General features: G+C 51.3%; 1 protein-coding gene across 1 annotated transcript in view; it reads right to left on the bottom strand.

The window, feature by feature from the left end:
* The window catches only part of LOC133354052 (unconventional myosin-IXb-like), a 72,652-nt gene that overhangs the window by 11,036 nt on the left and 37,994 nt on the right, over nucleotides 1-23,622 (bottom strand). Inside the window, 22 exon segments of the mRNA XM_061570599.1 lie at nucleotides 623-702; nucleotides 1,861-1,972; nucleotides 3,422-3,469; nucleotides 4,756-5,019; nucleotides 5,491-5,601; nucleotides 6,178-6,324; nucleotides 6,646-6,782; nucleotides 7,107-7,270; nucleotides 10,190-10,359; nucleotides 10,361-10,501; nucleotides 11,598-11,687; nucleotides 11,689-12,138; nucleotides 12,140-12,883; nucleotides 12,885-13,437; nucleotides 14,189-14,289; nucleotides 15,491-15,709; nucleotides 16,445-16,573; nucleotides 16,945-17,094; nucleotides 17,691-17,813; nucleotides 19,078-19,269; nucleotides 20,951-21,073; nucleotides 22,829-22,868. Of these exon segments, the coding sequence (XP_061426583.1) occupies nucleotides 623-702; nucleotides 1,861-1,972; nucleotides 3,422-3,469; nucleotides 4,756-5,019; nucleotides 5,491-5,601; nucleotides 6,178-6,324; nucleotides 6,646-6,782; nucleotides 7,107-7,270; nucleotides 10,190-10,359; nucleotides 10,361-10,501; nucleotides 11,598-11,687; nucleotides 11,689-12,138; nucleotides 12,140-12,883; nucleotides 12,885-13,437; nucleotides 14,189-14,289; nucleotides 15,491-15,709; nucleotides 16,445-16,573; nucleotides 16,945-17,094; nucleotides 17,691-17,813; nucleotides 19,078-19,269; nucleotides 20,951-21,073; nucleotides 22,829-22,868 (4,288 nt within the window).

The following is a 23,622-nucleotide window of genomic DNA, read 5'->3' as shown; positions in this document are numbered from 1 at the left end:
CACCCTTGTAAATGAAGGACTATAACCTGGTCCCTTTTAAGTTGTCACCTGGGTTGGTTAATTCAAAATAAAAACCCACCGTGATAACGCGAATAGGAAACCTGAGCGGTCTCATTTCGATTTAAAGCTTTCGTGACTGCAGGGATTCATCTTCTTGGTTCTTTCGGTAAAGTCACGTAGAAGGGATATAATAAAATAATAAAAATAAAACATAATAAAATAATTCTCACGACGTTTCGGCCATAACGCAAGCAGCCGTCCTCAGGTGAAGAACAGGTCTGTCGGAAAGACAGCGTCTGAATGAACACCACCAGGCTTGGCAGTGTATATTTAAGCTGGGTTGGAAGGGGGAAGAGCGCCTTGACAAAGGAATTTGCATATCAAGAGGAATTTAGCATATTTAAATATGCTAAATTCCTCTTGATATGCAAGCCTGGTGGTGTTTCATTCAGACGCTGTCTTTCAAACAGACCTGTTCTTCACCTGAGGACGGCTGCTTGCGTTGTGGCCGAAACGTCGTGAGAATTATTTTATTCTGTTTTATTTTTATTATTTTATTATTTCCCTTCTACGTGACTTTACCGAAAGAACCAAGAAGCTGAGCGGTCTCCTTGCGTCTTACCCTGCGTCCGGAGAGGAAGGAGCCCGGGCAGGGCATGAGGACTCTTTCGCAGCACCGCCTGTGGCACGTGTATTTGCACACTGCGTTTGGGCAACAACAAGAGGGGAGCAAAATACAACACTCAATGGATTTACACGGCACCCGAATAACAGCCGTGCAAATGGAAAACGTATGCACAAGACGAGCAGGTAAAGTAAAAAAAAGACTAGAAAAGAAGTCCCATATTCTTGGTTCTTTCGGCAAAGTCACGTAAATAGGAAACAGAAATCTAAAAATAATTATAACAAAATAAAACTTATCAAATTACAAAAAAATGAAATAAAAAGAATACATTTAAAATAATAAAAGCAAAAAACCCACAATAAAAATAGTTAAATAAAATAATAAATTGAAAATAATAAAAGCAAAAAAAAACGACGTTTCGATCGCAACACAAGCAATCTTCATCAGGTGGAGAAAAAAAAAAAGTCCCTTACATTTGAAGTGGCACTCCTCTGCTTTTACACCCTCTCTCCGTTGGTCACATTGACGCCTTTAAGATTCGGTGGCTAGAGCCAACGCTGCACCCATCCCGTGGTGCAGGCATGGAAGTTTGTGTGTATGGTGAACTTCTTTCGCACCGTACGTAGCCAGACGCGCTAATCGGAGGTGCGGGGATGGAAGTGGCGTATCATGGTGAGAGCGTGGGATAAGTCATGTGACAGGGAAAATTCCTAAGGGAGCGCCCCCAAAGCCTGCTCTGCACCACACGTTCATGACTCGTGGCGGTAAGTGCTAATATTAAAGCTGTAAAGAGGTCCCCACCAACTCACTCCTCCCCACTCCCTCTACCCTCTTACTTGAGTTCTTCCTCCCTCATATTCCCCTTCCCCACGTCGAAGTACAACGCACCCCGCTCGCGGTCCCCATTTGGGTGAGTCAGGGAGCCCAAATCCCCTCCCTCACCTAAAACCCAGGAGGCACAGATTTCGAGACCTACTTCTGTTATCCCCTTCCCTGTGTCCCGGTTTGTTCTCTGTACCGGGATCTCACTGAAATATTTAAAAAAAACATGCTTAGAGGAGCCCGGAGGATGGCGACAATGACGAAGAAACAAGCAGGGAAACTCGACGGAAACCCACCCACGCATACGTGGGAGTGACACTCAGCACTGCCACGCTTAAGAGATAATGAGAGATTTTTAGGAGATGCAACAGAATATTGCGAGAGAGGAAGGTGGCACACGTGCGGCCTCGTACACTTGCACACGTATCCTCGGTCCATCATCCACATGAACGCTCCGCACTGCTCGCACGACGTTGGGATGTTGAACTGGACGCTCCGGAACGCGTGGCCCAGTCTCTCCTCCGCCTGCCGCACCGTCACCACCGACCGATGACATCATCATCATCATCGTCGTCGTCGTCACCACCACAACATCACCGTCACCGCCGACCGCCGCCAACATCATTGTCACCACCGCCGCCATTATCACCACTGACCACTGCCAACATCAACGTCGTCATGATGTTGGCGGTGGTTATTACACCCGCAGTATGAATCAGGGCGACCACTGGCTTTGAACCGTGAACCTCGGCAACAAGCAGCAAACGCGCTACCACCGAGTCAAGTCAACATCACCAATGGTGTCGTCATCAGCGGCATCGGCACAGAAAAGAATGGCGATGACGATCATCGTCGTCAACACGAGCAGCGTCATCATAAGCATCATCATCAGCATCTTCACAAACAGGATCATCATCATCATAAGCATCATCACCAGTAACAGCAGCATCATCAGCAGCAGCACTATTATTAGAATCATTCATCACAAGCAGCATCATCAGTGTCATAAGCATCATCATAAACATCATCAGCAGCACTAAAAGCATCGTCATGAGTGGCGGCATCAGCAAGATCATAATCGCCAGCATCAAGGTTAGCACCAAACGCATCACGATAATCATCATCATCACCAGCAGCAACATCAACAGCAGTATCAGCACCACCAACATGACTCGCCATCAACACCGTTATCAACATCATCATCGTCGTGAATGATCGATGGAGAAGTACCGTATGTCACCTGACTTAGAAGCGGTGTTGCTGCAACAAAGGGCAATAGTCAACAGTAAAACAATTGAAAGTACTATTTATATCTATTCATGTATTTACCGGGTAAAGCTCACCGAGCCATTCGCTCTTTTTTTATCAGAGGTGACCTGGCCACACGTGGATACCCATTGTAATTTAGATGCGTTCATTAATCCCCAACCCTCCTCACGTGCCCTTATAAAACTCAACGTTTAACCTACTCACGCCGGCTTGTGCCCGCCCTCACAGTCGGGCATATTTGCGGAATACACCACGCAAATGACGTCATCACATCTACCCCTCTATCTAAGGAACGAAACAGGAGGATTTCTCCACTAATCTGGCAGTCTGCCTGATGATTGCTCGTAATTATTGACGAAACGTCGTACTCTGTTAATGGTGTGGATTTTCTCTCCAACACACTGGTGTGCTGTACTCGTAACGAATTGGCGCGTTCTGTTTACGTGACAAACCTCACGAATTGGCCGTGTCGGGTGGTGGCGGGTTTAACGACACTCTTCTATATTTACGTGATCTAACCCAACAACAACAAAACCTCGTCATGGATGATATTGCTTGCGAAAGTCTCCTACGTGTTAAACCAACTTAATAGTGTTTGACCAATGGGTTGTGTAAAAGAGATACTTTTCATTTTACGTGGAGAGACACATCTAACCAAAAAAAAACCTGGATTATGGCCACACGTGATGATAGCTCGTAACTCACATTTTCCATTTCCTTCTTTTTCCGTTTCTTCTTGTCAAGTCTGGCCACCTGCAGAGAACATTGACGTCAGAATGTGTTTGTATATAGAGGCGGGCTCCGGTCTTACGATGTCCGATTTACCACGATCCACATTTATCACGACGGTTATACAATACCACCATGGATCAATATGCCACACCGAAACTTGATTTGCGACGCATCTCCCGACACGACTCCAAACAGAATCAGAATAACTATTTATACTCGAAGAATCCGATGAGCTATGAAGCTCTTTTTCACAGATGTCCAGTAGCGGTACGGGGTCAGAATGTTCAAACACATTTGAACAGAGTCGGCCTGGTTTCCGATGCGACTTGGCGTGGAACTTTTGTTATTTCTCAAGTCCTTTTGCTGGTTTTTACCCGTTCAACCCTGCAAAATACGGCCGATTCAAGGAAAGACACGTCGGGGGCAAGTGACCTTTCCACGGTTTCTACTTGTGTCTATGGGGAAGTAGGGTCTGATTTTCGACAGTCCGATTTACGACGGCGGTTTCCAGGAATTCATTGCGACGTCGTAAAAGCGGGGACCCGCCTGTAGTCCGTTTGTGTGGCTTGCAGTTTGTGTGTGTCTGTAGGCAAGCGTAAGTCTGCTTGTTTACAGACGTTTTACAATCAGCACAGTGAATCAACCCTTATTTTTACCACCAGTATTGCTATGGTTACAATCGCCACCATCAACCACCCTGATCATCACTACCCGTCAACCCATACGGTGGTTTACCCGTATTCTTGTACAGGGAAATTGAGTTTCCGGGTCCATTCGGCGCACAGCCGTTTCAAGGGCAGAGGGTGACCAATAAGGTCTGAATTGGTCTGTAATAAGGTAGGCCGCTGATAAGGGGTTGATGGGTATGCTACCACCACCAACACCACTATCATCTCAGTCAGAATAGCCAGCACCAACCCAGCAGTGCTATCACCAACATCATCAACACCTCTTCCACTATTAGCCACCCTACTGTTACCACCACCACCATCTTTACTACTATCAAGAATACTACTCCATCACCACCCTACCCACATCACCACCTCCAAAATAACCAATAACACCATCGCCACAACCCCCTCCACCATCGTATTCGCAACCACCTCCATCACCACCACATCCATTGTCACCATCGCCACCAAAATCACCATCGCCACCAAAATCACCATCACTACCACCTTCACCACCACAACCTCCCATCACCACTAACACAACTACCTCTGACAGCACCATCATCGCCATCATTGCCACCACCACTAACTTCCATTGCTTCAGTCCATCACTACCTCACCCACCGCCTTCCTCACCTTGCTGTTGAGGGCCTCCTCCTCCCGCGCCGCCTCTCTCACAAACTCGTCGATCAACACCTGCATGGTGTTCACGCCCATCGTCACGGGCAGGCACGGGCGCCCCGTGCCCCCAGTGCCCCCCGTGCCCCCCACGTTCCCCTTCATCCCACGAGCCGCCCTCTTGGTTGTCCGTCGCACGGCCCCCGAGGGGACCCCTTTCTCCAGCACCCGGGTGAAGTTGTCCACCAGGTCCTTGTAGGTCAACGCCGTCACCTCCGTTCGCTGCGTCGGGAGGGAGAAACGGACCGAGCAAATGCGACGGCGTTCAACGTCGCGCGACGACGGCGGGAGGAGGACTGATGGTTCAGAGGTCCGAGCGCGTAGCTGGCACAGCTGAGAACCTATGTTCGAATCCAGGTAGTGAGCGCCAGTGCGGAGGTTAGCGCAACGCGCTACGAACCCAGCGACCCGAGTTCGACTTCCAACCCACGGGCAACACCAGTGACCATTATCTGAACCAGTCCTGGGTTTACCTCCAGAGTCAACTCAGCCTGAAACGAGGGCCTCGCGTGATTGTAAACATCGCCACTGGGGGGACAAAGGCGGGCGGTTGTGGTGCTGGCCACCCACTCCCGCTCAGTGTGCCTTGGGCAACGCCTTCACAGGTGCTCGCCAACAGCACTTGCTCCAACAGCCTGCTGAGGCTATGACGGGAGCGATCTTTGTCTTTGACGCGCGCTAAGCGGCACTGACCAGGGATGCCGAGTAGAGGCTCTGGACGTTGCCACGGAAATCCTTGAGAGCGTTCTTGAAGAGAACGTCCGCCTCCGAGTCTTGGGAGGGATCCACGAGGAGATCGCTGATCTGAAACAAACGGAAAGAGCGCACGCAGAGGTTAAATACAATTAAAACTAAAAGCAATGTTTACTGTTCTTGTTTTTTATTGTATATTAACATGAGCCCGGTACAGAGCACAAACCGAGACATGAGGAGGGGGCAGAGAAAACGAAAAACTATTTTTTATTTGACCAGCTAAGGCTCACTCTGAGCTTTTTTTTTTCCAGAAGCGACCTGGCTATCACAAATGATAGCTCAACGAAGTGACTTATCATCGCGTGGAAAATTACAGCAGCCAAAGACTCTGAATGCGTGATGTTAAATCGAAATGTGGAGAGAAAAATCGGAGGACCCGGAGAAAGTCCACGCGATCACGGGGAGCGAGAAAACACCGCAAACTCCAAATATACAGCAGACGTCAAGGCTCGGCATCGAACCCACGACCTCCTGTACACCAGGCGAGGGAGATGACATCTCGCTGAACAACCGCGGTATACAACCCGAACCACGAATCTGGCGAGCCGCGGGGGAATCGTTACGGCGATCGGAGACTGGTTCTGAGCGGGTCACGACGACGAGGGTGCAAAGGCACCAGACACCCACCTTGTGCAAGAGGAAGCCATCGAGTCGCTGCAGTTCGCCCGATCGCACGGCCACCTTCCCCGTGCTGTTGTTCCACTGCCCCTGCGCTCCTCCCGGTGCCTCTCGCGCCAAGCGGATGCTCCGCTTCCTCGACAGGGGGGTGTCGGGCTGCGAACGCGGGACACGCGTTATTAGAAGCGCACGCAAACGCGCAGATGCACGCGCACACAGACAGACGCGCACGCGTACAAAGATTCCCCGTAATAGCCTTTAACAGACTGTCGGGGCAAGTGCTGTTAGCAAGCACCTATGAAGGCCGACACAGCGCACGAGGTGGGTGGGTTGGCCAACACCACACAGACAAATACACGCATACACACATACCTACACACGTGCAAACTCGCGACCCTGGATCATGGCAAGTGACGGAATCTAGTCTGGGGGTGAATCGCTGGAAGCTGCGTGAACGTGGCACCGCGAGCGAGTCACCTGCGATGGGGAACTCGGAGGCTCCGTGGCCGCCCGCTCCCTCCGCTCGGACCTCTCCGCCTTTCCCACCGAACGGCTCGAAGACGGTGGGAGCCCACAGAACGCTGGGATCTCCACATCGGACGGTTCTTCATGGCCTGCACTCGACAACAACCACGCTCGCTCGCTCACCTCACCACTCGCACACTCGCCCCTCACCCACCCAATAGGATATTCACCCATCCACTTACCAACTCACTCACGCATCCACCCACTCGCACGCTAACACACACACACCCACCCACTCACTCACACGCTCATTCGTTCACCCACTCAATTACCCACTCACCCTTAAACCCACCCACCTACTCATTCAACTCTTCACTCACCCATCTACTAACCTATACACCTACCCATTCACCCACCTACTAACCTATTCACCCACCCACCTACGAACCTATTCTCTCACGCACTCAACTCACCCTTGCTCTCTTTCTCCCGGATGGCGACGCTGCCGACTTGCGACCACCGCCAGGTCGTGGTGGTGGTGGTGGTGGACGGGGCACCGGCGGGACGATCGTGTGACGTCTTCTTGTCGGCCACCCGCTTGTTGCTCAGGAAGTTGCGCAGACGCCTCAAGTGCACCCTGCACGCCCCACGCATCGTGATTAACCCTCTGCAAGTTGCGTAGTGAGTGTCCCGTTCACCGCTGAATCTCAGGAAAGCGCAAGCGGTTCAGCATTAATTTTATTTTGTAAGGCGTATCGCAGCTGTTTTTAAATACATTGTACTCACCGCAGAGAACCGTAGCGACACGACCGCACTCTACGATAGCTGACGCCAAACTGTGCCAAAAGCCTTCCCGCATGGCCTTGTGGGAGCCTCAGTACCGATAAAGTTATTTTATTTTAGTTTTTATTCCGGTTTCATTTTGATAATGCACACGGTAACAAAAAACGATGACGTACACGTACGTCATTTGAAACGGGAAAGGGTTAACAACAACCATCGTCGTCATCATCGCGAGCCGGTGTCAACCCACTGCTGGATGAAGGCTTCCCTTAATCTGTTGCCAACCCTCGTGATCCTGCAATGTGTAATATAATCCACCTGGCACCTACATCATAGTCGATGTCAATCCACTGCTGAATGAAGGCTTCCCCACGCTAATTCAGTCATGGGGATTGTTGGTTGTTTGACCATACTTCGCCAGGCCTGTTAGGCGTGGTTCGGTGAATGGAGAAGGGTGGGACATGGGAGGGCAGGGCTGGTTCTGATAGCACTCTCCACTGACGTTAGCCGTGGCCAAGAATTGAACTCCGGCAGCCAGGTTCATTGTGAAGTACGCTAACCCACTTCGCCACTGGTCAACCTCACATTGGAAATAACAATTCAACTTTACATTAAACATTAAACGTTAAGTTGGACAGCTATAATGCATAGGTTCACACTACACTGGATTGTGTGTGTAATTTTTACTACTATAATTCACGATCTATTCAAGACTGTATGCTAATGGTGTGGCAATGTTACATTAAGATTAATGGGGAGAACGAACATGTACACACAAGGCAGAGCAAACGAAAAACCCAAGACTAACGAGACTGTAAAGAGGAGAGATTCTCGAATTGCTCAACGAGAATTGAAACACTCCTAGCTACTCCCGAGCTACCATCAGCCCATCCACCACCCCTAGCTAACAGGTTGAGTCACAAACCGTACCTCTCCATAACAAAGGCTCAGCCTTTGTTATGCAGTCTATTCTTAGTCTTAAGCCTCACCTTACCATATTAATAAAAAGTATGCGGCCCTTGCTCCACCACCTTCTCCAACCATTATATAAACGGAGTGGTAGCTCCTGCAATCTCTCATTTACTTGATACAGCTGTCGTGGCTGTGACGGTACCACCTGAAGACGGAAGCTTGTGTTGACTCCGAAACGTCGTGATTTTTATTTTATTTTACTTTTTAATGTTTTTACCTACGTGACTTTACCGAAAAAACCTAAGAATATGAATCATTGCAGGCACGAAAGCTTCAAATCTAGAAGCATAGCTACCATCAACCTATTTACCACTCCAGCTATCCGTATAGCTATCAGCCTCCCTACCACCCTAGCTAACAGCCGAGCTACCATCAACCTAGCTATAAGCCCAGCTACCATGAGCTTAGTTACCAGCCTAGCTACTAGCCCAGCTCTCAGCCTAGCTACCATCAGCCTTGCTATTAGCATCGTATTAACTTAACATGGAGATATTCTACAGGGTGTTTTAAAAATATGGACCCGATTTGAAATCGCTATACATCTGCAACCACGAATCGCCCATGAATAAAACTCTTACCACTTGAAAGGGCGGGGCAGAGAGTTTCAAATTATTACCGCTAGATGCCTCTCCCAGCGCACAAACAGCCCCTAGCCTCAGTCATTCGCAAGACACACTGCCTCAATGTTGGATAGGTCGTACGGGACCCCAAGACTTGGCGCTACACTCTTGGCCCCCAAGATCCCCAGACATCACTCCCTGCGACTTTTTCTTGTGGGGATTCGTCAAAGACCGTGTTTTTGTGCCACCATTAGCGACTAATCTGGATGACCTCAAAAACAGAATCACGGCAGCGGTGACTTCAGTGGAAGAAGACACTTTGAGAGGCGTTTGGGATGAATTCAACTATCGTCTCGATTTTGTCAGTACAGCAGGTGGAGGGCACATAGAGCATTTATAAAATGGTTAGTAAAACTTGACAACTCATTAAATCGTTTGTAACTTCTTGTGTAATTGTATCATATTTCCATCATGAAATATACTGCTTTGAAATTGGGTCCATCTATTTGAAACATCCTGTACATCCTGACTTCCTAGTTTCATGACCTGAGAATGCTTGGCGTATCCAATTGCTAAAATTTGGTGGCGAGAACCATTCTCCCACCGACCGGTGGACTGAAAAACAATCGCACGTGACAGTCTAACTGGATTGGTAATAAAGGTTTTTGGGTTAGATCGCGGAAATATAAATGTGTCGTACTCTCCGCCACCCGAAACAGCCAGTAAGGTTTTATCACGTAAACAAAACTATGTCAGCCCACCAGTGTGTTGGAGAGTCCATCCACAACATTTACAATTTGAGTAGTACGATGTTTCGCTTGTAATTACATCAAGCATCATCGGGCGATTTGCCAGAATAGTGAAGCGATCCACCTGCTTCCAGTCTTATATAGAGCAAGATGATGCCATCATTGAGCCAATCAGGTGCAGAGGGGGCAGGGGGGTTATTGTAATTAAATAACAATAGATTGATAATCACAGTTGATTTGCATGTGTTGGTGGTGGGTTATGACACATTTATACTTACGCGATCTAACCCAAAAATCTTGATTATGAATAATATTGGTAGCAAAAGCCTACGACGTGTTAAACTATTGGGTCGAGTCGGCTGGTGGTGGTGGTGGCGGCAGTGGCGATAATGCTACTTGGCCTAACCAACGATAAATTAATTACAAGAAGCGTGGTGTTGTGACGGAATTCTGGAATCGCACTGGCGTTGTGTGGGAGCGCGAGGACAGCACCTGCCGGCCGAGCCGTGCATCCCGCCGCTGCCCGTCGAGGCGCCCGGCCCGAAAGCCCTGAGCCTCTTCTCTCCCAGCGGCAGGTTGAAGTGCTGCAGCTGCAGCCCGGGAATGTGATGGGCTCGCCCCTCCGACTCGAGGTTCTCCTGCTTGATGACGATCATGCGGACACAGGGTGTCCACCTCCTCCGCCGTCAACTTCGTTTGAACCGAGCGCCGAGACCACGGCACTCGCGATTCGGCTGCTTCCTTTGCCGCCGCCGCCGCTGGTGGTGACGATGGTGGTGGCGACGGTGGTGGGGTTGTCGTCGTCTGTGGACGTGCAAAGTGAGAACGTTTGGAGGTTTTTACGAGTCGCCCTCCCAAATAACGTTTGCACACCTCACGAGCCGCTATCAACAATGGGTTTATCTCATGGGCCGTTAACTATCCGCTGCTGGACGGATGGCCTTTTCAAGCTGTCGGCATCTCTCCTGGCTTCGCCATGCAACAATCTACCTCGCTCCTGCACACGAGGCGATTTCGTCATTCCATCTGCGCAGTGAACGCGAGTGGATATGCATATACGATCGACACACAACCTGGCCCGGTGGCTCAGCGGTAGGGCCAAGCGGCTCACAATCGGAAGGTTGCGAGTTCAACTCCTGGTTGGAGCGGTTTGACTCGGCCCATCATACCCCCGGAGTGGGTAGGTGAATAAAATAAGTACCAGTTTTTGGAAAAGTCAACAGCGGGTTGGCCTACGCATAGAGCCGCCCCCAGCCGCAGGGATGTCAAATTTCCATCCGCCGGCGTGAGCACCGCCATAAACACTAATTTGAGCGAGAAATTAATTTTGACAGTGACATTTCTTGAATACTGCTTTTAGTGTTTAGTTTGCTGTCCTTCTCCCACACCTCCGATTAGCGTAGTTGGCGATGTACGGTGCGAAAGAAGTTCAACATATATACATATAAAAAAAAACTAAAATGTAATACAGTTGGTTCTGCTATAATAGGGGAGTTGCGATCGTGAAGAACACTGCGTTATGGAAAATTCGCGTTATAATAATAACATAGGGTAAAGCACAGTCTGCTATAACACGTGAGATGCATATACAGGCTGAACAAAGACTGAGGTGCGTGGGTAGCGTCTAGAAGCGTCCAGCAGCATCCCGCTTTGTGCGACGCTACGACGAGGCAGCCGTATGACCGCTTATTCCTACCTCGGGTGAAGTAGTTGTGTGCTCACTTCACCGCGTTATATCCAATTCGCATCCGCGTCTTCCCTAACGTGTTCCTCCAATACATTCATCATCGCGTTATACATCCAATTCGCGTTATGAAACCCACACGTGGCGTTAACAGGAGAAGAGAATGCACGTACGCTCGAACTCTCGAGCGGCATCGGCCGTAACACACACACGCACCTTTTGGCTCCCATACGCGAGCGAAGTGCCCGCTGCCGACACGCCGGCGCCGGCGCCGGGCTTGGCGGGCGGCGCGAACTTGGGGCGTCCCCGCCCACCTCGTCCGCCGCTCGACGAACTCCGGCCGTCCCTTCGCCGCGCCGCTCCGCCGCTCTGCCCGCCGTCCGCCGTCGCAGCCGTCGGCGGCCCCGCCGCCTTCCTCAGCGTCTGCGTCCATGTCGTCGCCGCCGCCGTCGTCGTCCCGATCGTCGTCCTCGTCCTCGTCGTCGTCCTCCTCCTCCTCCCCATCCCTCTTGTAGAGGTTCTGGGCGATCTCGCGCAGCAGCTCCCCGCAGTCGCCCTCGCCCAGCGTGTCGAGCAGGCGGTGGAGGTAGTCGTCCGGCAGCGACGAGGGGACGCGCGGCGTCTCGGCCGCCGGGGCCTTCCCGTCCGGCGTCGCGGGCGGGGAGACGCGGCGGGCGGCCACCACGCAGCAGGAGACGGGGACGCCCGTCGTGTCACGAGGCGAGAGCGAGAGGTCTGTGGTCTCGCGGCGGGTGAACCGAGTCGACCGGCGTTAAGTTGGGCCGGAAGAGAGCGTCGTCCGCGGTCTCAAGGCGAGCAAGGGTGTCGTCCGCCGCATCGTTGGGGGACGCGATGACCTCCATTGCCTCTTGATGGGAGAGGGGGCCGTCAGTCGCCTTGCGGCGGCAGGCAGGACTGCCCGGTGCCTCGTGGTGGAAGACACAGCCGTGTGGGTCCTCGCCGGGAGAGACGAGGACTTCCATCGTCATCTCGGGATGGGAGCACGAACCGTCTGGCGTTCTGTTTGGAGATGCAGCACGATCCGGCGTTTTATGGAGACAGACAGGTTGGTCTTGTGTCTCCTTGGGGTAGACAGAACCGTCCAGTGTCTCAGGCACAAAGGCAGGTTGGTCTGGTGTCTCACTGGGACAGAGAGAAATGTCTGCTGTCTCGTTGGTGAAGACAAAATCATCCTTATGGGCAGAGACAACATTGTTTACCGTCTCGGTACGGGTGGCAATGTCATTAGGTTCCTTGTATGGGGAGACAGGTTTGTCCGTCGTCTCAGGAAGAGACACAAGCCCAGCTGCTGTCTCACGAGCTGTGACAGCATCGCTCATGCTTTCAAGAATGGAGACAAAGTTGTCCATCGTCTTGCAAAGAGAGACAGGGCTGTCGTCTGCCTCGCCAGCCTCGACAGGATTGGGACATGTCTCATCCATCGAGACAGTGTCTACTGATGTGTCTCCTAGGAGGACACCATCATCATCATGGTCCTCATCAGTCGTCTGCATGTCGCCTGTACACAGTTTCCTGTCCCTCGTTCAACACCACCCCCTTCGCATGATCCTCGACCTCCTCCTCCTTCATATCGTCAAGTTCATTCTCAACACCACGATGACGTTCACAACCATTCCCACCACCGGCGACATCCTCATCGCCAACAACAGCAGCAGCAGCATCGACGCCTCGCGACTCCTCTGCAAGGACGGTTTCGTTGTCGTCCGTCACGTGTCGCGCGACCACAAGACTCGTCCCGCTTTCTTCCTCCGCCACCGGTGGCCGCCGGTCGCCGCCGTCGTCCCGCGACGCAGCCTCGGCGGCCTCGCGTCCTCCGCCAATTCCGTCGGATTCCGTCGAGCCTCCCGATCCCGCGTCAAACCCCGCGGCGGCGCTCCCCGAACGCCGGTCGCCAGGGTGGCGGCCTCCGGCCGAGAGGACGGCTGCCGCCGGGTCGGTGTCGGTCGGCGGGCGCGAGTCGACGGGGCTAGCGGGGCGAGCGGGGCACGGCGGGGCGGCAGACGGCCGCGCCTCTTGCCGTTGAAGCTCCCGAAATCTGAGTTGGGGGACACCGCGGAGGAAGGAGTGTTATTTGGGGGTGTGACGATCAATGAAGGTCTTTATTTTTCTCCGTGCCAATATAGCCCTCAATAAAGCGGGCATCGGTATGCGTTACAGCGGAATGGGAATCATTACAGGGACCACGGAACAAGAGGAAATGAGACCTCAGCGGCTAACACCGCCCGAGCAAAGTAAATTTCAAATGTGCGCAACAAATAGCGTAAGAAAGGCAAGTAGATTTTATGGGATTTTATGGGAAGGTAAGTTTGAGTAGATGTCATGCGTGGATGTAAACGTTTTTAACGGTTGCTCAAGGCTACGGGGAAACTCTCCGAACTCATTCGGTGTATTCAGTAGCATTTTGTGGGTGTGAAAGGAAGGTGGACTCTTAAGAATGAAGAAGGAGGAATCGCTGCCTTCGATAGGGAAGCCTTCGGGAAATTTCTATAAACATCTTACGAATGGCAATGCAATGAGAAATTGAAGGAAGTCTTTGAGACAAGCGACACAGACAAAGCATCAAGGTCACGTAGAGGAAGCTGCAATCATTAGTACAGGTGACTAGAATAAATGGTGACCGGCTGCGAAGGCCGGTGATGAAGGGAACACTCGGAGCTGATCGTGGAAGAGGAAGAACCGCGATCTGACCAGGCGTTCAAACATTACAAAAACACTGGACGGGGAGGGACGGAAGCCATCTCGGTTGAGAGGCGGGCGACGACTGCATACGTGCGGTGGCCACTCACCGCGCGCGTGCCGTCTGCCCGCGCCAGCGTGCCTGCAGCCCGACCACTGCTGCTCGCAGCCGGACAAAGCGAGCCCGGCTCTGCCTCGCTCTCCACCACACCTGGGACGACAACCGCAGGCACAACCGCAAACACCGCGTGTGTGATTACGTACAAAAGACAGCGAGCCCCCCCCGACCCGCTTCGACCTTGCCGATTATCTCGTGAGAAATCTAATTTCTTCAAAAACTGCCTTGTGTGTTTAGTTTGTTGTCCTTCTCACGCGAAAGAAGTTCAACATAACATACATACAGAGGCACAGGGGCAAGTGCTGTTTGCGAGCGCCTGCTAAGCCCAGCACGGTTCACAAGGGGATGGCACACAATGAGTGGTATCACAAAGGGATCGTGCGGCCCACGATAACCCTGCCTCCAAAAAATCTCATGCGCATACACAAAATAGTCGTGCATTGGTATGAGGCTGAGTCAACCTAGGCAAGGGCTCGGGACAGATTTAGACGCCACTTGCCACTGATGTTGTGCATCATATCTGGGAAGTGCTGAGCTCGTATTGCAGTGCACAAATCATGCCACCACCATTGTTCACTTACGCACAACTACAAAGATCCCCCGTATAGCCGTAAAAGACTGTTGGGGCAAGTGCTGTTAGCAAGCACCTATGAAGGTCGGCACAGCACAAGAGGGGGTGGGTGGCCAGCACCACGCCCGACCGCTTTTGTCTCGCCAGTGGCGATGTTTACACACCGCACCAGCTACTTATTTGAGAATGAGTCGACTGAGGTGAGGCCTAGGACCAGTTGATATTCGCCACTGTTATTGGTCATGAGCGGGAATCGAACTCGGCTCGCTGGGTTCGTAGTGCCACGCACTAACCGTTGCACTACTCCTGCGCACACACACAGTCACGGATACAAACAAAGATAAAAAAAAGATCCCCCATATAGCCTTAACAGACTGTAGGGGCAAGTGCTGTTAGCGAGCACCTATGAAGGCCGGAATGGTACACGAGGGGGTGGATGGCCAGCACCACGCCCGACCGCCTTTGTCTCCCTAGCGGCGATATTTACACACCGCACCAGGTACTCATTTGAGGCTGAGTCGACCTAGAGGAGGCCCAGGACCGGTTCAGATAATCGTCACTGGTGTTTGCCGTGAGCGGGAATCGAACCCGGGTCACCAGGTTCGTAGTGCAGCGCGCTGACCGCTACACCACCGCTCCCCATACGGATACAAACACACACGGTCACACCCACACGCTCAAGTTGACGTGCGGCACACAGGTGTGCCCAGCCCCCCCATTCACCTGCAGGATGAGAGTCGCGTGCCTCAGCTGGCCATACGCCACCCGCAGTCGCCACCCGCGCCACGTGGCCTGAATATGCGTGGCGGCTTTCTCCGCCCCCTCTGGCCAGACCCGTTGCACCAACACGGTGCCCAAGTATCCAGAGGTTACTCCCTCATCCCCCTCCGCGCACAACGGGAGGCGGGATGGACCGCGCAGCCTCATCTTAGCCAGGCAGGCCTGTGGAGCAACGGGCGAAATGTAGAGAGTCACGATGAACACGAAGATGTCATCATCGTGGCACTATGCTGTCAATGTCACCGCGTAGCCATTGCCTCCTTTTTTCTGGCTGATCAGCCATGCTATGGTGCTGTTGTCAGAAACAATAGCAGTTTGTGCAGCGTCTCATTGCAACCGCAGCTCGGGATACTGTGCAGGACGTGGGGTGGAATGGCGGTCGGAGTAGAGGTGAGAGAGCATCACCGTAGCGCGGCCTTGGAAAAAGCAACTCGGGCCCAGCGACGACAATGACGATGAGTACCAGGAGCAACTAGGGCAGTGAGGGCAGCAGCGACGAGTTCAATGGGCAGTAACAGTAGGACTGGGCCCTTGAACATTGAGTTCCGGGACAGCCTCCAACATCTGCCCTTACAGTTTCCCACACCACCACTACCTGTTTGCCAGCCTGTAAGTGCCACTCAAATGCTCGACTTTGTAGCTTGCCCTCTCTCCGCCGGATAACTTAACGACTTGATTGAGGGCTTCTTTGTAAATCCACTGCCGGAGGAATGCCTGCATCAGACACGGGGGTTTGTTTGACCAAACTTCACAAAGCTGGTCGGTCCGGGCGTGCTGGTGAAGGCTGGGACAAGCCCAGAAGCGATTTTGACATCATTCGCCAACGACGTGGCCAGGAACGCAACTCGGAATTCGCTGACCGCAGCGCTACCGCTCCACCGCGCGTGCGTAGCTTGCCTGAAATATGATGGCGGCGGGCACGGCAGGATTGCCGTACTTGGAATCTCGGCGCTGTTGCCAGAAGTCGCGGCCGGATTCAACACAGCGGAGAAACCTTTGCTCGGAAAGCCAAGCTCGCACGGCGCGCTGACATGCGGACATGCAGACGCACACACGGACACACACACAAAAGAAAAAAAAGACAAAAATCCCCCACACATAGCCTTCAAAAGACTGTTCGGGAAAAAGCTGTTAGCGAACACCTACGAAGGCCGGCACGGCACACGAGTGAGTGGGTGGCCAACACCGCACTCAGCCGCCTTTGTCTCCCCAGTAGTGATGTTTACACATACCTACTTGCTGTACTGCGTGCAGGACAGACTAAGAGAGAGTTGGGGAGCACCTATGTCGCTGAAAGGCTGCTCGCAACTGAGGGTGTGCGATTTGACCGCGGTCTGGTTTGCGTACCTACTTGCTGTACTGCGCGCAGGACAGACTTAGAGAGAGTGGGGGCGCACCTGCAGGAGCAGGCTGGCGCTCCTTTGCCGCTGGAAGGCTGCACGGTCACGCCGGCAGCGCAGGCGGCGCTGCAGGAGCACGACGCGTCGCGACACCTCGTCGTGCAGGCAGTCCTGCACAAACTGCCGAGCGCTCTCCTTGAGGAACACCTACTGGGCGGCACGCGAAACAAAGACGAAGAGTCCCCCACGTGGCATCAGCAGACTGTTGGGGCAAGCGCCGTTATAGCGAGTAGCACCGATGAAGGCCGGCACCGCGCACGAGCGGGGTGGGTGGCCAGCACCATGCCCGGCCGCCTTGGGTCACCCCAGTGGCGATGCTTGCGACGCACCGCACCGGGTGCTCATTCGTGCACGTACATCGTTGGAACGTAATGGGAAAAAATAAAACTGATGGCATGCACGTACGTCATCGGACCGGGGAAGGGGTTAAGTGCAGAGGTCGCAAACGGGTTTTGATTCCTTACCCGTACCCGGCCGCACCAGGGTCGCAAATGGGTACCCGTACCCATACCCGGTCAGGTACGGGTTCCCGTTCCCTACCCGTACCCGTACCCTACCCGAAATGAGTGACAAACGGTTACTCACCAGTGACTCACGGCCTACCCATACCCGGCCGCACCAGGGTCGCAAACGGCTACCCGTACCCGTACCTGGCCGGGTATCGGGTAGGGTACGGGTATCGGGTACCCGGTTGCGACCTCTGGTTAAGTGTCCCCGCCCGCGCCCGTGTGTGCGCGCCCCACCTTGGTGCGTCCGATCTGATAGTTGTTGGGATCCAGGCCGAGGCTTTGGAGCAGGGACCCCACGTCGGCCTGTCTGGGCTCCGCGTCTCGTGGCATCAAAACGCCAAACCGCTCCTTGAACTCCTGACAAGGGGACAACAGCGGCAAACAATAAACACCACCCATCGGCGCAAAGCACCAGCACCGGTGATGGACGCGGCCGAAAAGCCAAGTCCGGTGACACGGTTATCCCGACTTCCTGGGATCTTATCCTCGTGATGTGTGGTGCAGTTACAAACGAAATGTCACGTGACCGATTCTCTAAATTTGGTCGTCAAAGTTGTTGCTCGACTTACTGGCGAGCGAGCCGAAACAATGAAGAGTTTGCGGGTTAGAAACTGGTACACGCTACACGCATAGCTGTCAGACCGCACGGTTTACCCGTGTTCTTGTACAGGGAAACTGAATGTTCAGGTCCATACGGCGTACAGACGTTTCAATACGGGCAAAACGAAAAAAGTGTCTATTTGTTTGCGTGTCTCCCTTGTGATGGGACTTTGTAGGATGAACGTAGAGATTTATAAGGGGCACGGGGTGAACAATAAGGTCTGAATTGGTCTGTAATAAGGCAGGGCACTGATGAGGGGTTGATAGGTATGTACACGTGACGAGTTAATTTGTTTGGCCGTGCCGGATGGTGGAGGGCCTTAACGACACAACTACTGCTACCAAAGAAAAAGATCTCCCATATAGCCTTCAAGAGACTGTTGGGGCAAGTGCTGTTAGCGAGCAACTTTGAAAGCAGGCACGGCACACGAGGGGGTGGGAAGTCAACACCACGCCCGGCCGCCTTTGTCTCCCCAGTGGAAATGTTTACACACCACACCAGATACTCATTTGAGGATGAGTCGACCTAGGGGAGGGCCCGGGACCGGTTCAGATATTTGTGACTGTGATTGGTCGTGAGCGGCAATCAAACTCGTGTCGCTAGGTTCGTAGCACAATGTACTAGCCACTACACCACCACCGCTACTACTACTGACAACAACCGCCAATAACCACGGCGCTTGTGCCATGCTCGGTGATCTTCGAGGCAAAGTGAAGTGTCGAAGGCCTGCTGGCAGGAGGTGACGGAACAGACCCAGGTGCCATGGGTTGACGGACTGAAATGACTGGAAGATGCACCACCACCTGTCCTCCCCACCGTACCAACTTTTAGCGTTTTAACCACCCGGCACTCCGCTCGTTGTTGTGAGCGTCGCTCCTCCGCCCTCCGCTGATCCTGGAGGGCATCCGCCTCCAACTCCCCAGCATCAGCAGCGTCCTTCACGAGCCTCCTCCACAGAGGCCGATCTTGACACCGCTACCCACTCCACCCACCCACCCACCCACAGGCGGGAGCCCTCACCTGGAAGGTGTACTTGGTGCTGTAGCCGGCGCGACGAATGCGCACCGTCTCCAGCATGCCCGTGTATCTCAGCTGCCGCAGCACGAGCTCCTCGTCGAAACGCATGGGGTCCTTGCGGTCGTTGGAGCGGAGGCAGCGGATGAAGTAGGGCAGCGCCTGGTTCAGGGTGTCCAGCAGCTTGTTCAGAGAGGCCTGCTCGTCGTTTGAGAGGCACATCGCACATGCGCACACAAAGCCTTGACAGACCGTTGGGGCAAGTGCTGTTAGCGAGCACCTATGAAGGCTGGCACGGCACACGAGGGGGTGGGTGGCACACAATGAGCGCCCGGCCGCCTTTTTCTCCAAGTGGCGATGTTTGCACACCGCACTAGGTGCTCGTTTGAGGCTGAATTGACCTAGGGGAGGCGCAGGACCGGTTCAAATAATCGTCGCTGGTGTTGGCCCTGAGTGGGATTTATTTCCCTCATTAAAATGCAAATCAATTTATAATATTTTTGACATGCGTTTTTCTGGATTTTGTTGTTGTTATTCTGTCTTTCACTGTTCAAATAAACCTAACATTTAAATTATAGACTGATCATTTCTTTGTCAGTGGGCAAACGTACAAAATCAGCAGGGGATCAAATACTTTTTTCCCTCACTGTACCTCCGTGACTTTACTGAAAGAACCAAAGAGTATGGATTCCTGCAGTCACAAAAGCTTCAAATCAAGATTGAACTTAAAGCAAATTGTTCGGCGATACGGCTGTGTTGGCACCTTTGATGCACGGGCGTGAAGTGTAATAATATTTTAAAAAGTCAACACATTTATCAATAACACTGTGAACTTAAAGTGAACAATTTAAAATGGGCGATGGCTACGAAGAAAGGCCATTGACTGAAATGCCGTCTGTTATATCTTTTTATATGTTTCATATTTTATATGTTTTTCATTTTAAGGCCACAAAATTTGACTGGCAATGATGTTGGCCATGGTCAGGAATGGAACTCAGGTCACTAACCAATGTGTCACCACTCCCCAAAAGTGAACCACAACAACAACAGCCGCCATTCGCCACTAAGTGGCAGTGACGTCACCACGGCGCTTGTGTCACGCTAGGTGTATTTGAGGTCACGTGAAGTAAAAAAAAAGAAAATACATCCACACACACGTCTATTACATTTGAATGATCACTACTGAGTAACAAACAAATGGAAGAGGTGAATTTTGGCACACATTTAGTTAAATCCATGGTTATAACCAGAGAATTCCATAATCAAATTTTTATTTTATTCTGTTCATCAAAAAAATACATCCCTTGACATTTTGAAGATAAAATATTGAAATTTGTTTAGTTTAACATAGGTCTACAAAGAAGATTGCTACCTGTAGATATTTAACGGCGTTGAATCCAGAAACAAAATCAAGATTTCAAAAGCAAAAATAAAAGTTTGAGCCCTGTAACATTTCCGGACAAAATTATTATTCAGTTTTTTTAAGCTAGGCCTTATAGTTTTCTTTATTTTCTTTTAATCTGGTGGCTACAAACACAATGAACCGATTCAGTGACCCGATAAGTGATGTGTTACCTTTCCTATTCTTTGCACGCATGTCGCGTTTTTGTATCGTTTGTTGAAACAGCTGAAAACATTGCCTGACCCGATGTGTCCTTTCCTTTCATCAGCCGCATTTAACAGAGTTGAATGGGTAAACACCCACACAAAACTCGAGAGTAACAAAGGCTCCACGCCAAGTCGCATCGGAAACCACACCTACCTCGGTTCAAATGTGTTTTAACGTTCTGACCCGCCCCAACCGGATATCAGTGAAAAAGAGCTTCATAGCTCATCGGATTCCTCCAGAATAAATAAGTACCCCGATTCCGATTCTGACCTGGAACTGAGCGGAGATGCTGGGAGGTCTCTTCTTGGGGTGAGGCTGAAGGAGGGCGTGAGCCGGGCGCTCGTGCTGGGAGAGACGCACCACGTGCTGCAGCGAGCGTATGTCCACCAGATGCTGCACACGCACACACACCAGATACCTTCGACTGATGCTCCTACTGTTGTGGAGTGACTCACTGCAGCCAGCTATGGCTGCAGAGTTTGGTAGTACTATGTTGTTTACGTCGTTTATTGTGAAAATTCGGTCACAGTTCCTATGACCACTGTTTCATTGCTTTTATGGCTTTATTTTGGTGATTTTCGAAAAGTTTTTTGGTTTGGCCATGCTTGTTTGTTGTAGTACAGAGTTAGACTGCTGGCCTTAATCTAAGTTGTCTTGTGGTTGTTGTTGTTTGACTTGCATCCCACTGGGATTTTTGCACACAGTGTTGGTGTACGGTGCTTTTTCTGCATTATTTTGCTGTCTTTTCTTGGATTTTCTGTTTGCACATAGTCACTATAAGATGTATTCTTGTTCATGTTTTTGTTTTTTTGTTTGCTGCGGTTGCACCCGATTCAAGAGCCGAATGGCTCACAGGGCTATACCTAATAAATGAACTTGAACTTGAACCAGCAGCATCATCATTGTCGTCGTCGCCATCGGCGGCAGCACCAGCATCGGCATGACCATAGTCTTGCTGATGCCAAATTTTTTATATGGTCGAACTCGTTACACACAAAATGCTTGGCACAAATGAACCACGGTACCTTGCTGCTGATGTCGTCAAGGAGCGTAAACCATCACACAAACTCAGCTCATCGTCGCAGCGGCTTTTGGCTAACCATCGAACAAAGACTGTTACCCCATCACGCGCTTTCAGATGCGCTTTTGCGGCCGTCTGGAATGCTCTTCCTTCCGATATTAAGAAACCACTTTTAAATCTAGATAGAAAACTAATTTCTTTAGAACTGCTTTTTGTGTTCAGTTTGTTGTCCTTCACCAGCACCTCCGACTAGCACGGTTCGCTATGTACGGTGCAAAATAAACTGAAACTGCCAGTAGCAGCGGCAGAAGCATGAGCATCAAATATATCAAAATCAGAAATACATCGCCGTCAAAGCTCGCCATCTAGCGGGAAACATTGGAATGTTCTGAGTTGCCTACTCGCCCCTAATGGACATCCGTGATAACGAGCTTCAAAACTCATTGGATTCCTCCAGTAGAAAGATAAGATTCTGATTCTGGAAATCGCAACCTAGGAAGCCTATTCGTTTGCATTTAGATGCAGGAACGTCATGGAGATCAATGTGCATTCTTCGACAGCTCAGGTACAATATTATATAATGCCATTAATCTTAATGCAGAGAAGCATACATTCATATTTAAATTAAATGGGATTGTTTGACCATCTTAAGTAGCGTCCATAGGCTACCCTCAATGTCATTGGAAATTGCAGGAATTACTAATATGATTTTATGGGATTCTTTGAAAGGCGAGGAATCATCCACATAATCCACGTCCAATCTCCACGCCCGATTTCCTGCGTTCCATTTAAATGAATGGCCTGTCATGGCGATTCCCAAACACCACTAGATGGCACACGAGCCCAACTCGAGTTTCAATGACATGAACGAAGATTTCAACGTGAGAATAATCAATGCTGCAATTATGTACGTACGTATGTTGAACTTCTTTCGCACCGTACGTAGCCAACCATGCTAATCGGAGGTGCTTTGATCCGAATACAATCACTGCAACCACCCAGAACTAACCAAAATGATCATAATCATCATCACCACCACTATCATTACCAACACCTTCATCAACGTCATCATCACCGCCGCTACAGTCATCAAAAGTAATGTATTTGAGATCTAGGATTGACCGTACCTTTGGTAAGTTGATTTTGGGCTTGGAATTATTCTTCCGGCTGAAATAAAAGAGACAAAAAACATCAATACTGCCACAACCACCACCACCACCATCGCAACCAACCATCACCATTATAATGACCATCGTCCACAACCTCATCATCAACGTGACTGGCTTCCAATATATGTACTGTATATGTAGCACACTGGTCAGTGTGGCATTGGCAAAGGCGGGAAGCAAAGTTGCTGAGAGCATAGAAGTTCAGTACAGCAAAGGATTTTTCTGCACTATAAACCATAGTCCCCGGTGAACATACGACGACCTGTTAGGGCACGGCGGCCATGCACCCAAGCACTAGCCAGATTCAAACACCTGCTTTAGCTTCCGGGCTCTCGTGAGACTGGGGGCATTCTGGGCGATTTGGTGCCACGCACAAAGACAAAGATCCCGTATAGCATAACAGACTGTAGGGGCAAGTTCTTTTAGCGAGCACCTATGAAGGCTGGAACGGCACACGAGGGGGTGGTTTGCCAGCACCACGCCCGACCGCCTTCGTCTCCCCAGTGGCGATGTTTACACACCGCACAAAGTACTCATTTGAGGCCAAGTCGACCTAGGGAGGCCCGGGACCGGTGCAGATAATCGTCGCCGGGTTGATAGCGCAGCGCGCTAACCGCTACACGACCACTCCCACGCACACACACAGAGTTGTGTATCGTTGCGGTGATGACTGACGGCGGGCCCTGCCCCTCCCCCTGTTAAAGGCTCAGCTCCCACAGCTAAATTCAAACTGTCCAGTCCAAAAATATTGC

Source organism: Lethenteron reissneri, chromosome 46 (genome assembly GCF_015708825.2).
Source record: "Lethenteron reissneri isolate LAM-NWPU_2019-01 chromosome 46, ASM1570882v1, whole genome shotgun sequence".
NCBI lineage: Eukaryota > Metazoa > Chordata > Hyperoartia > Petromyzontiformes > Petromyzontidae > Lethenteron > Lethenteron reissneri.
The sequence above is the reverse complement of the archived record's forward strand: the minus strand, read 5'-3'. Positions and strand labels throughout refer to the sequence as shown.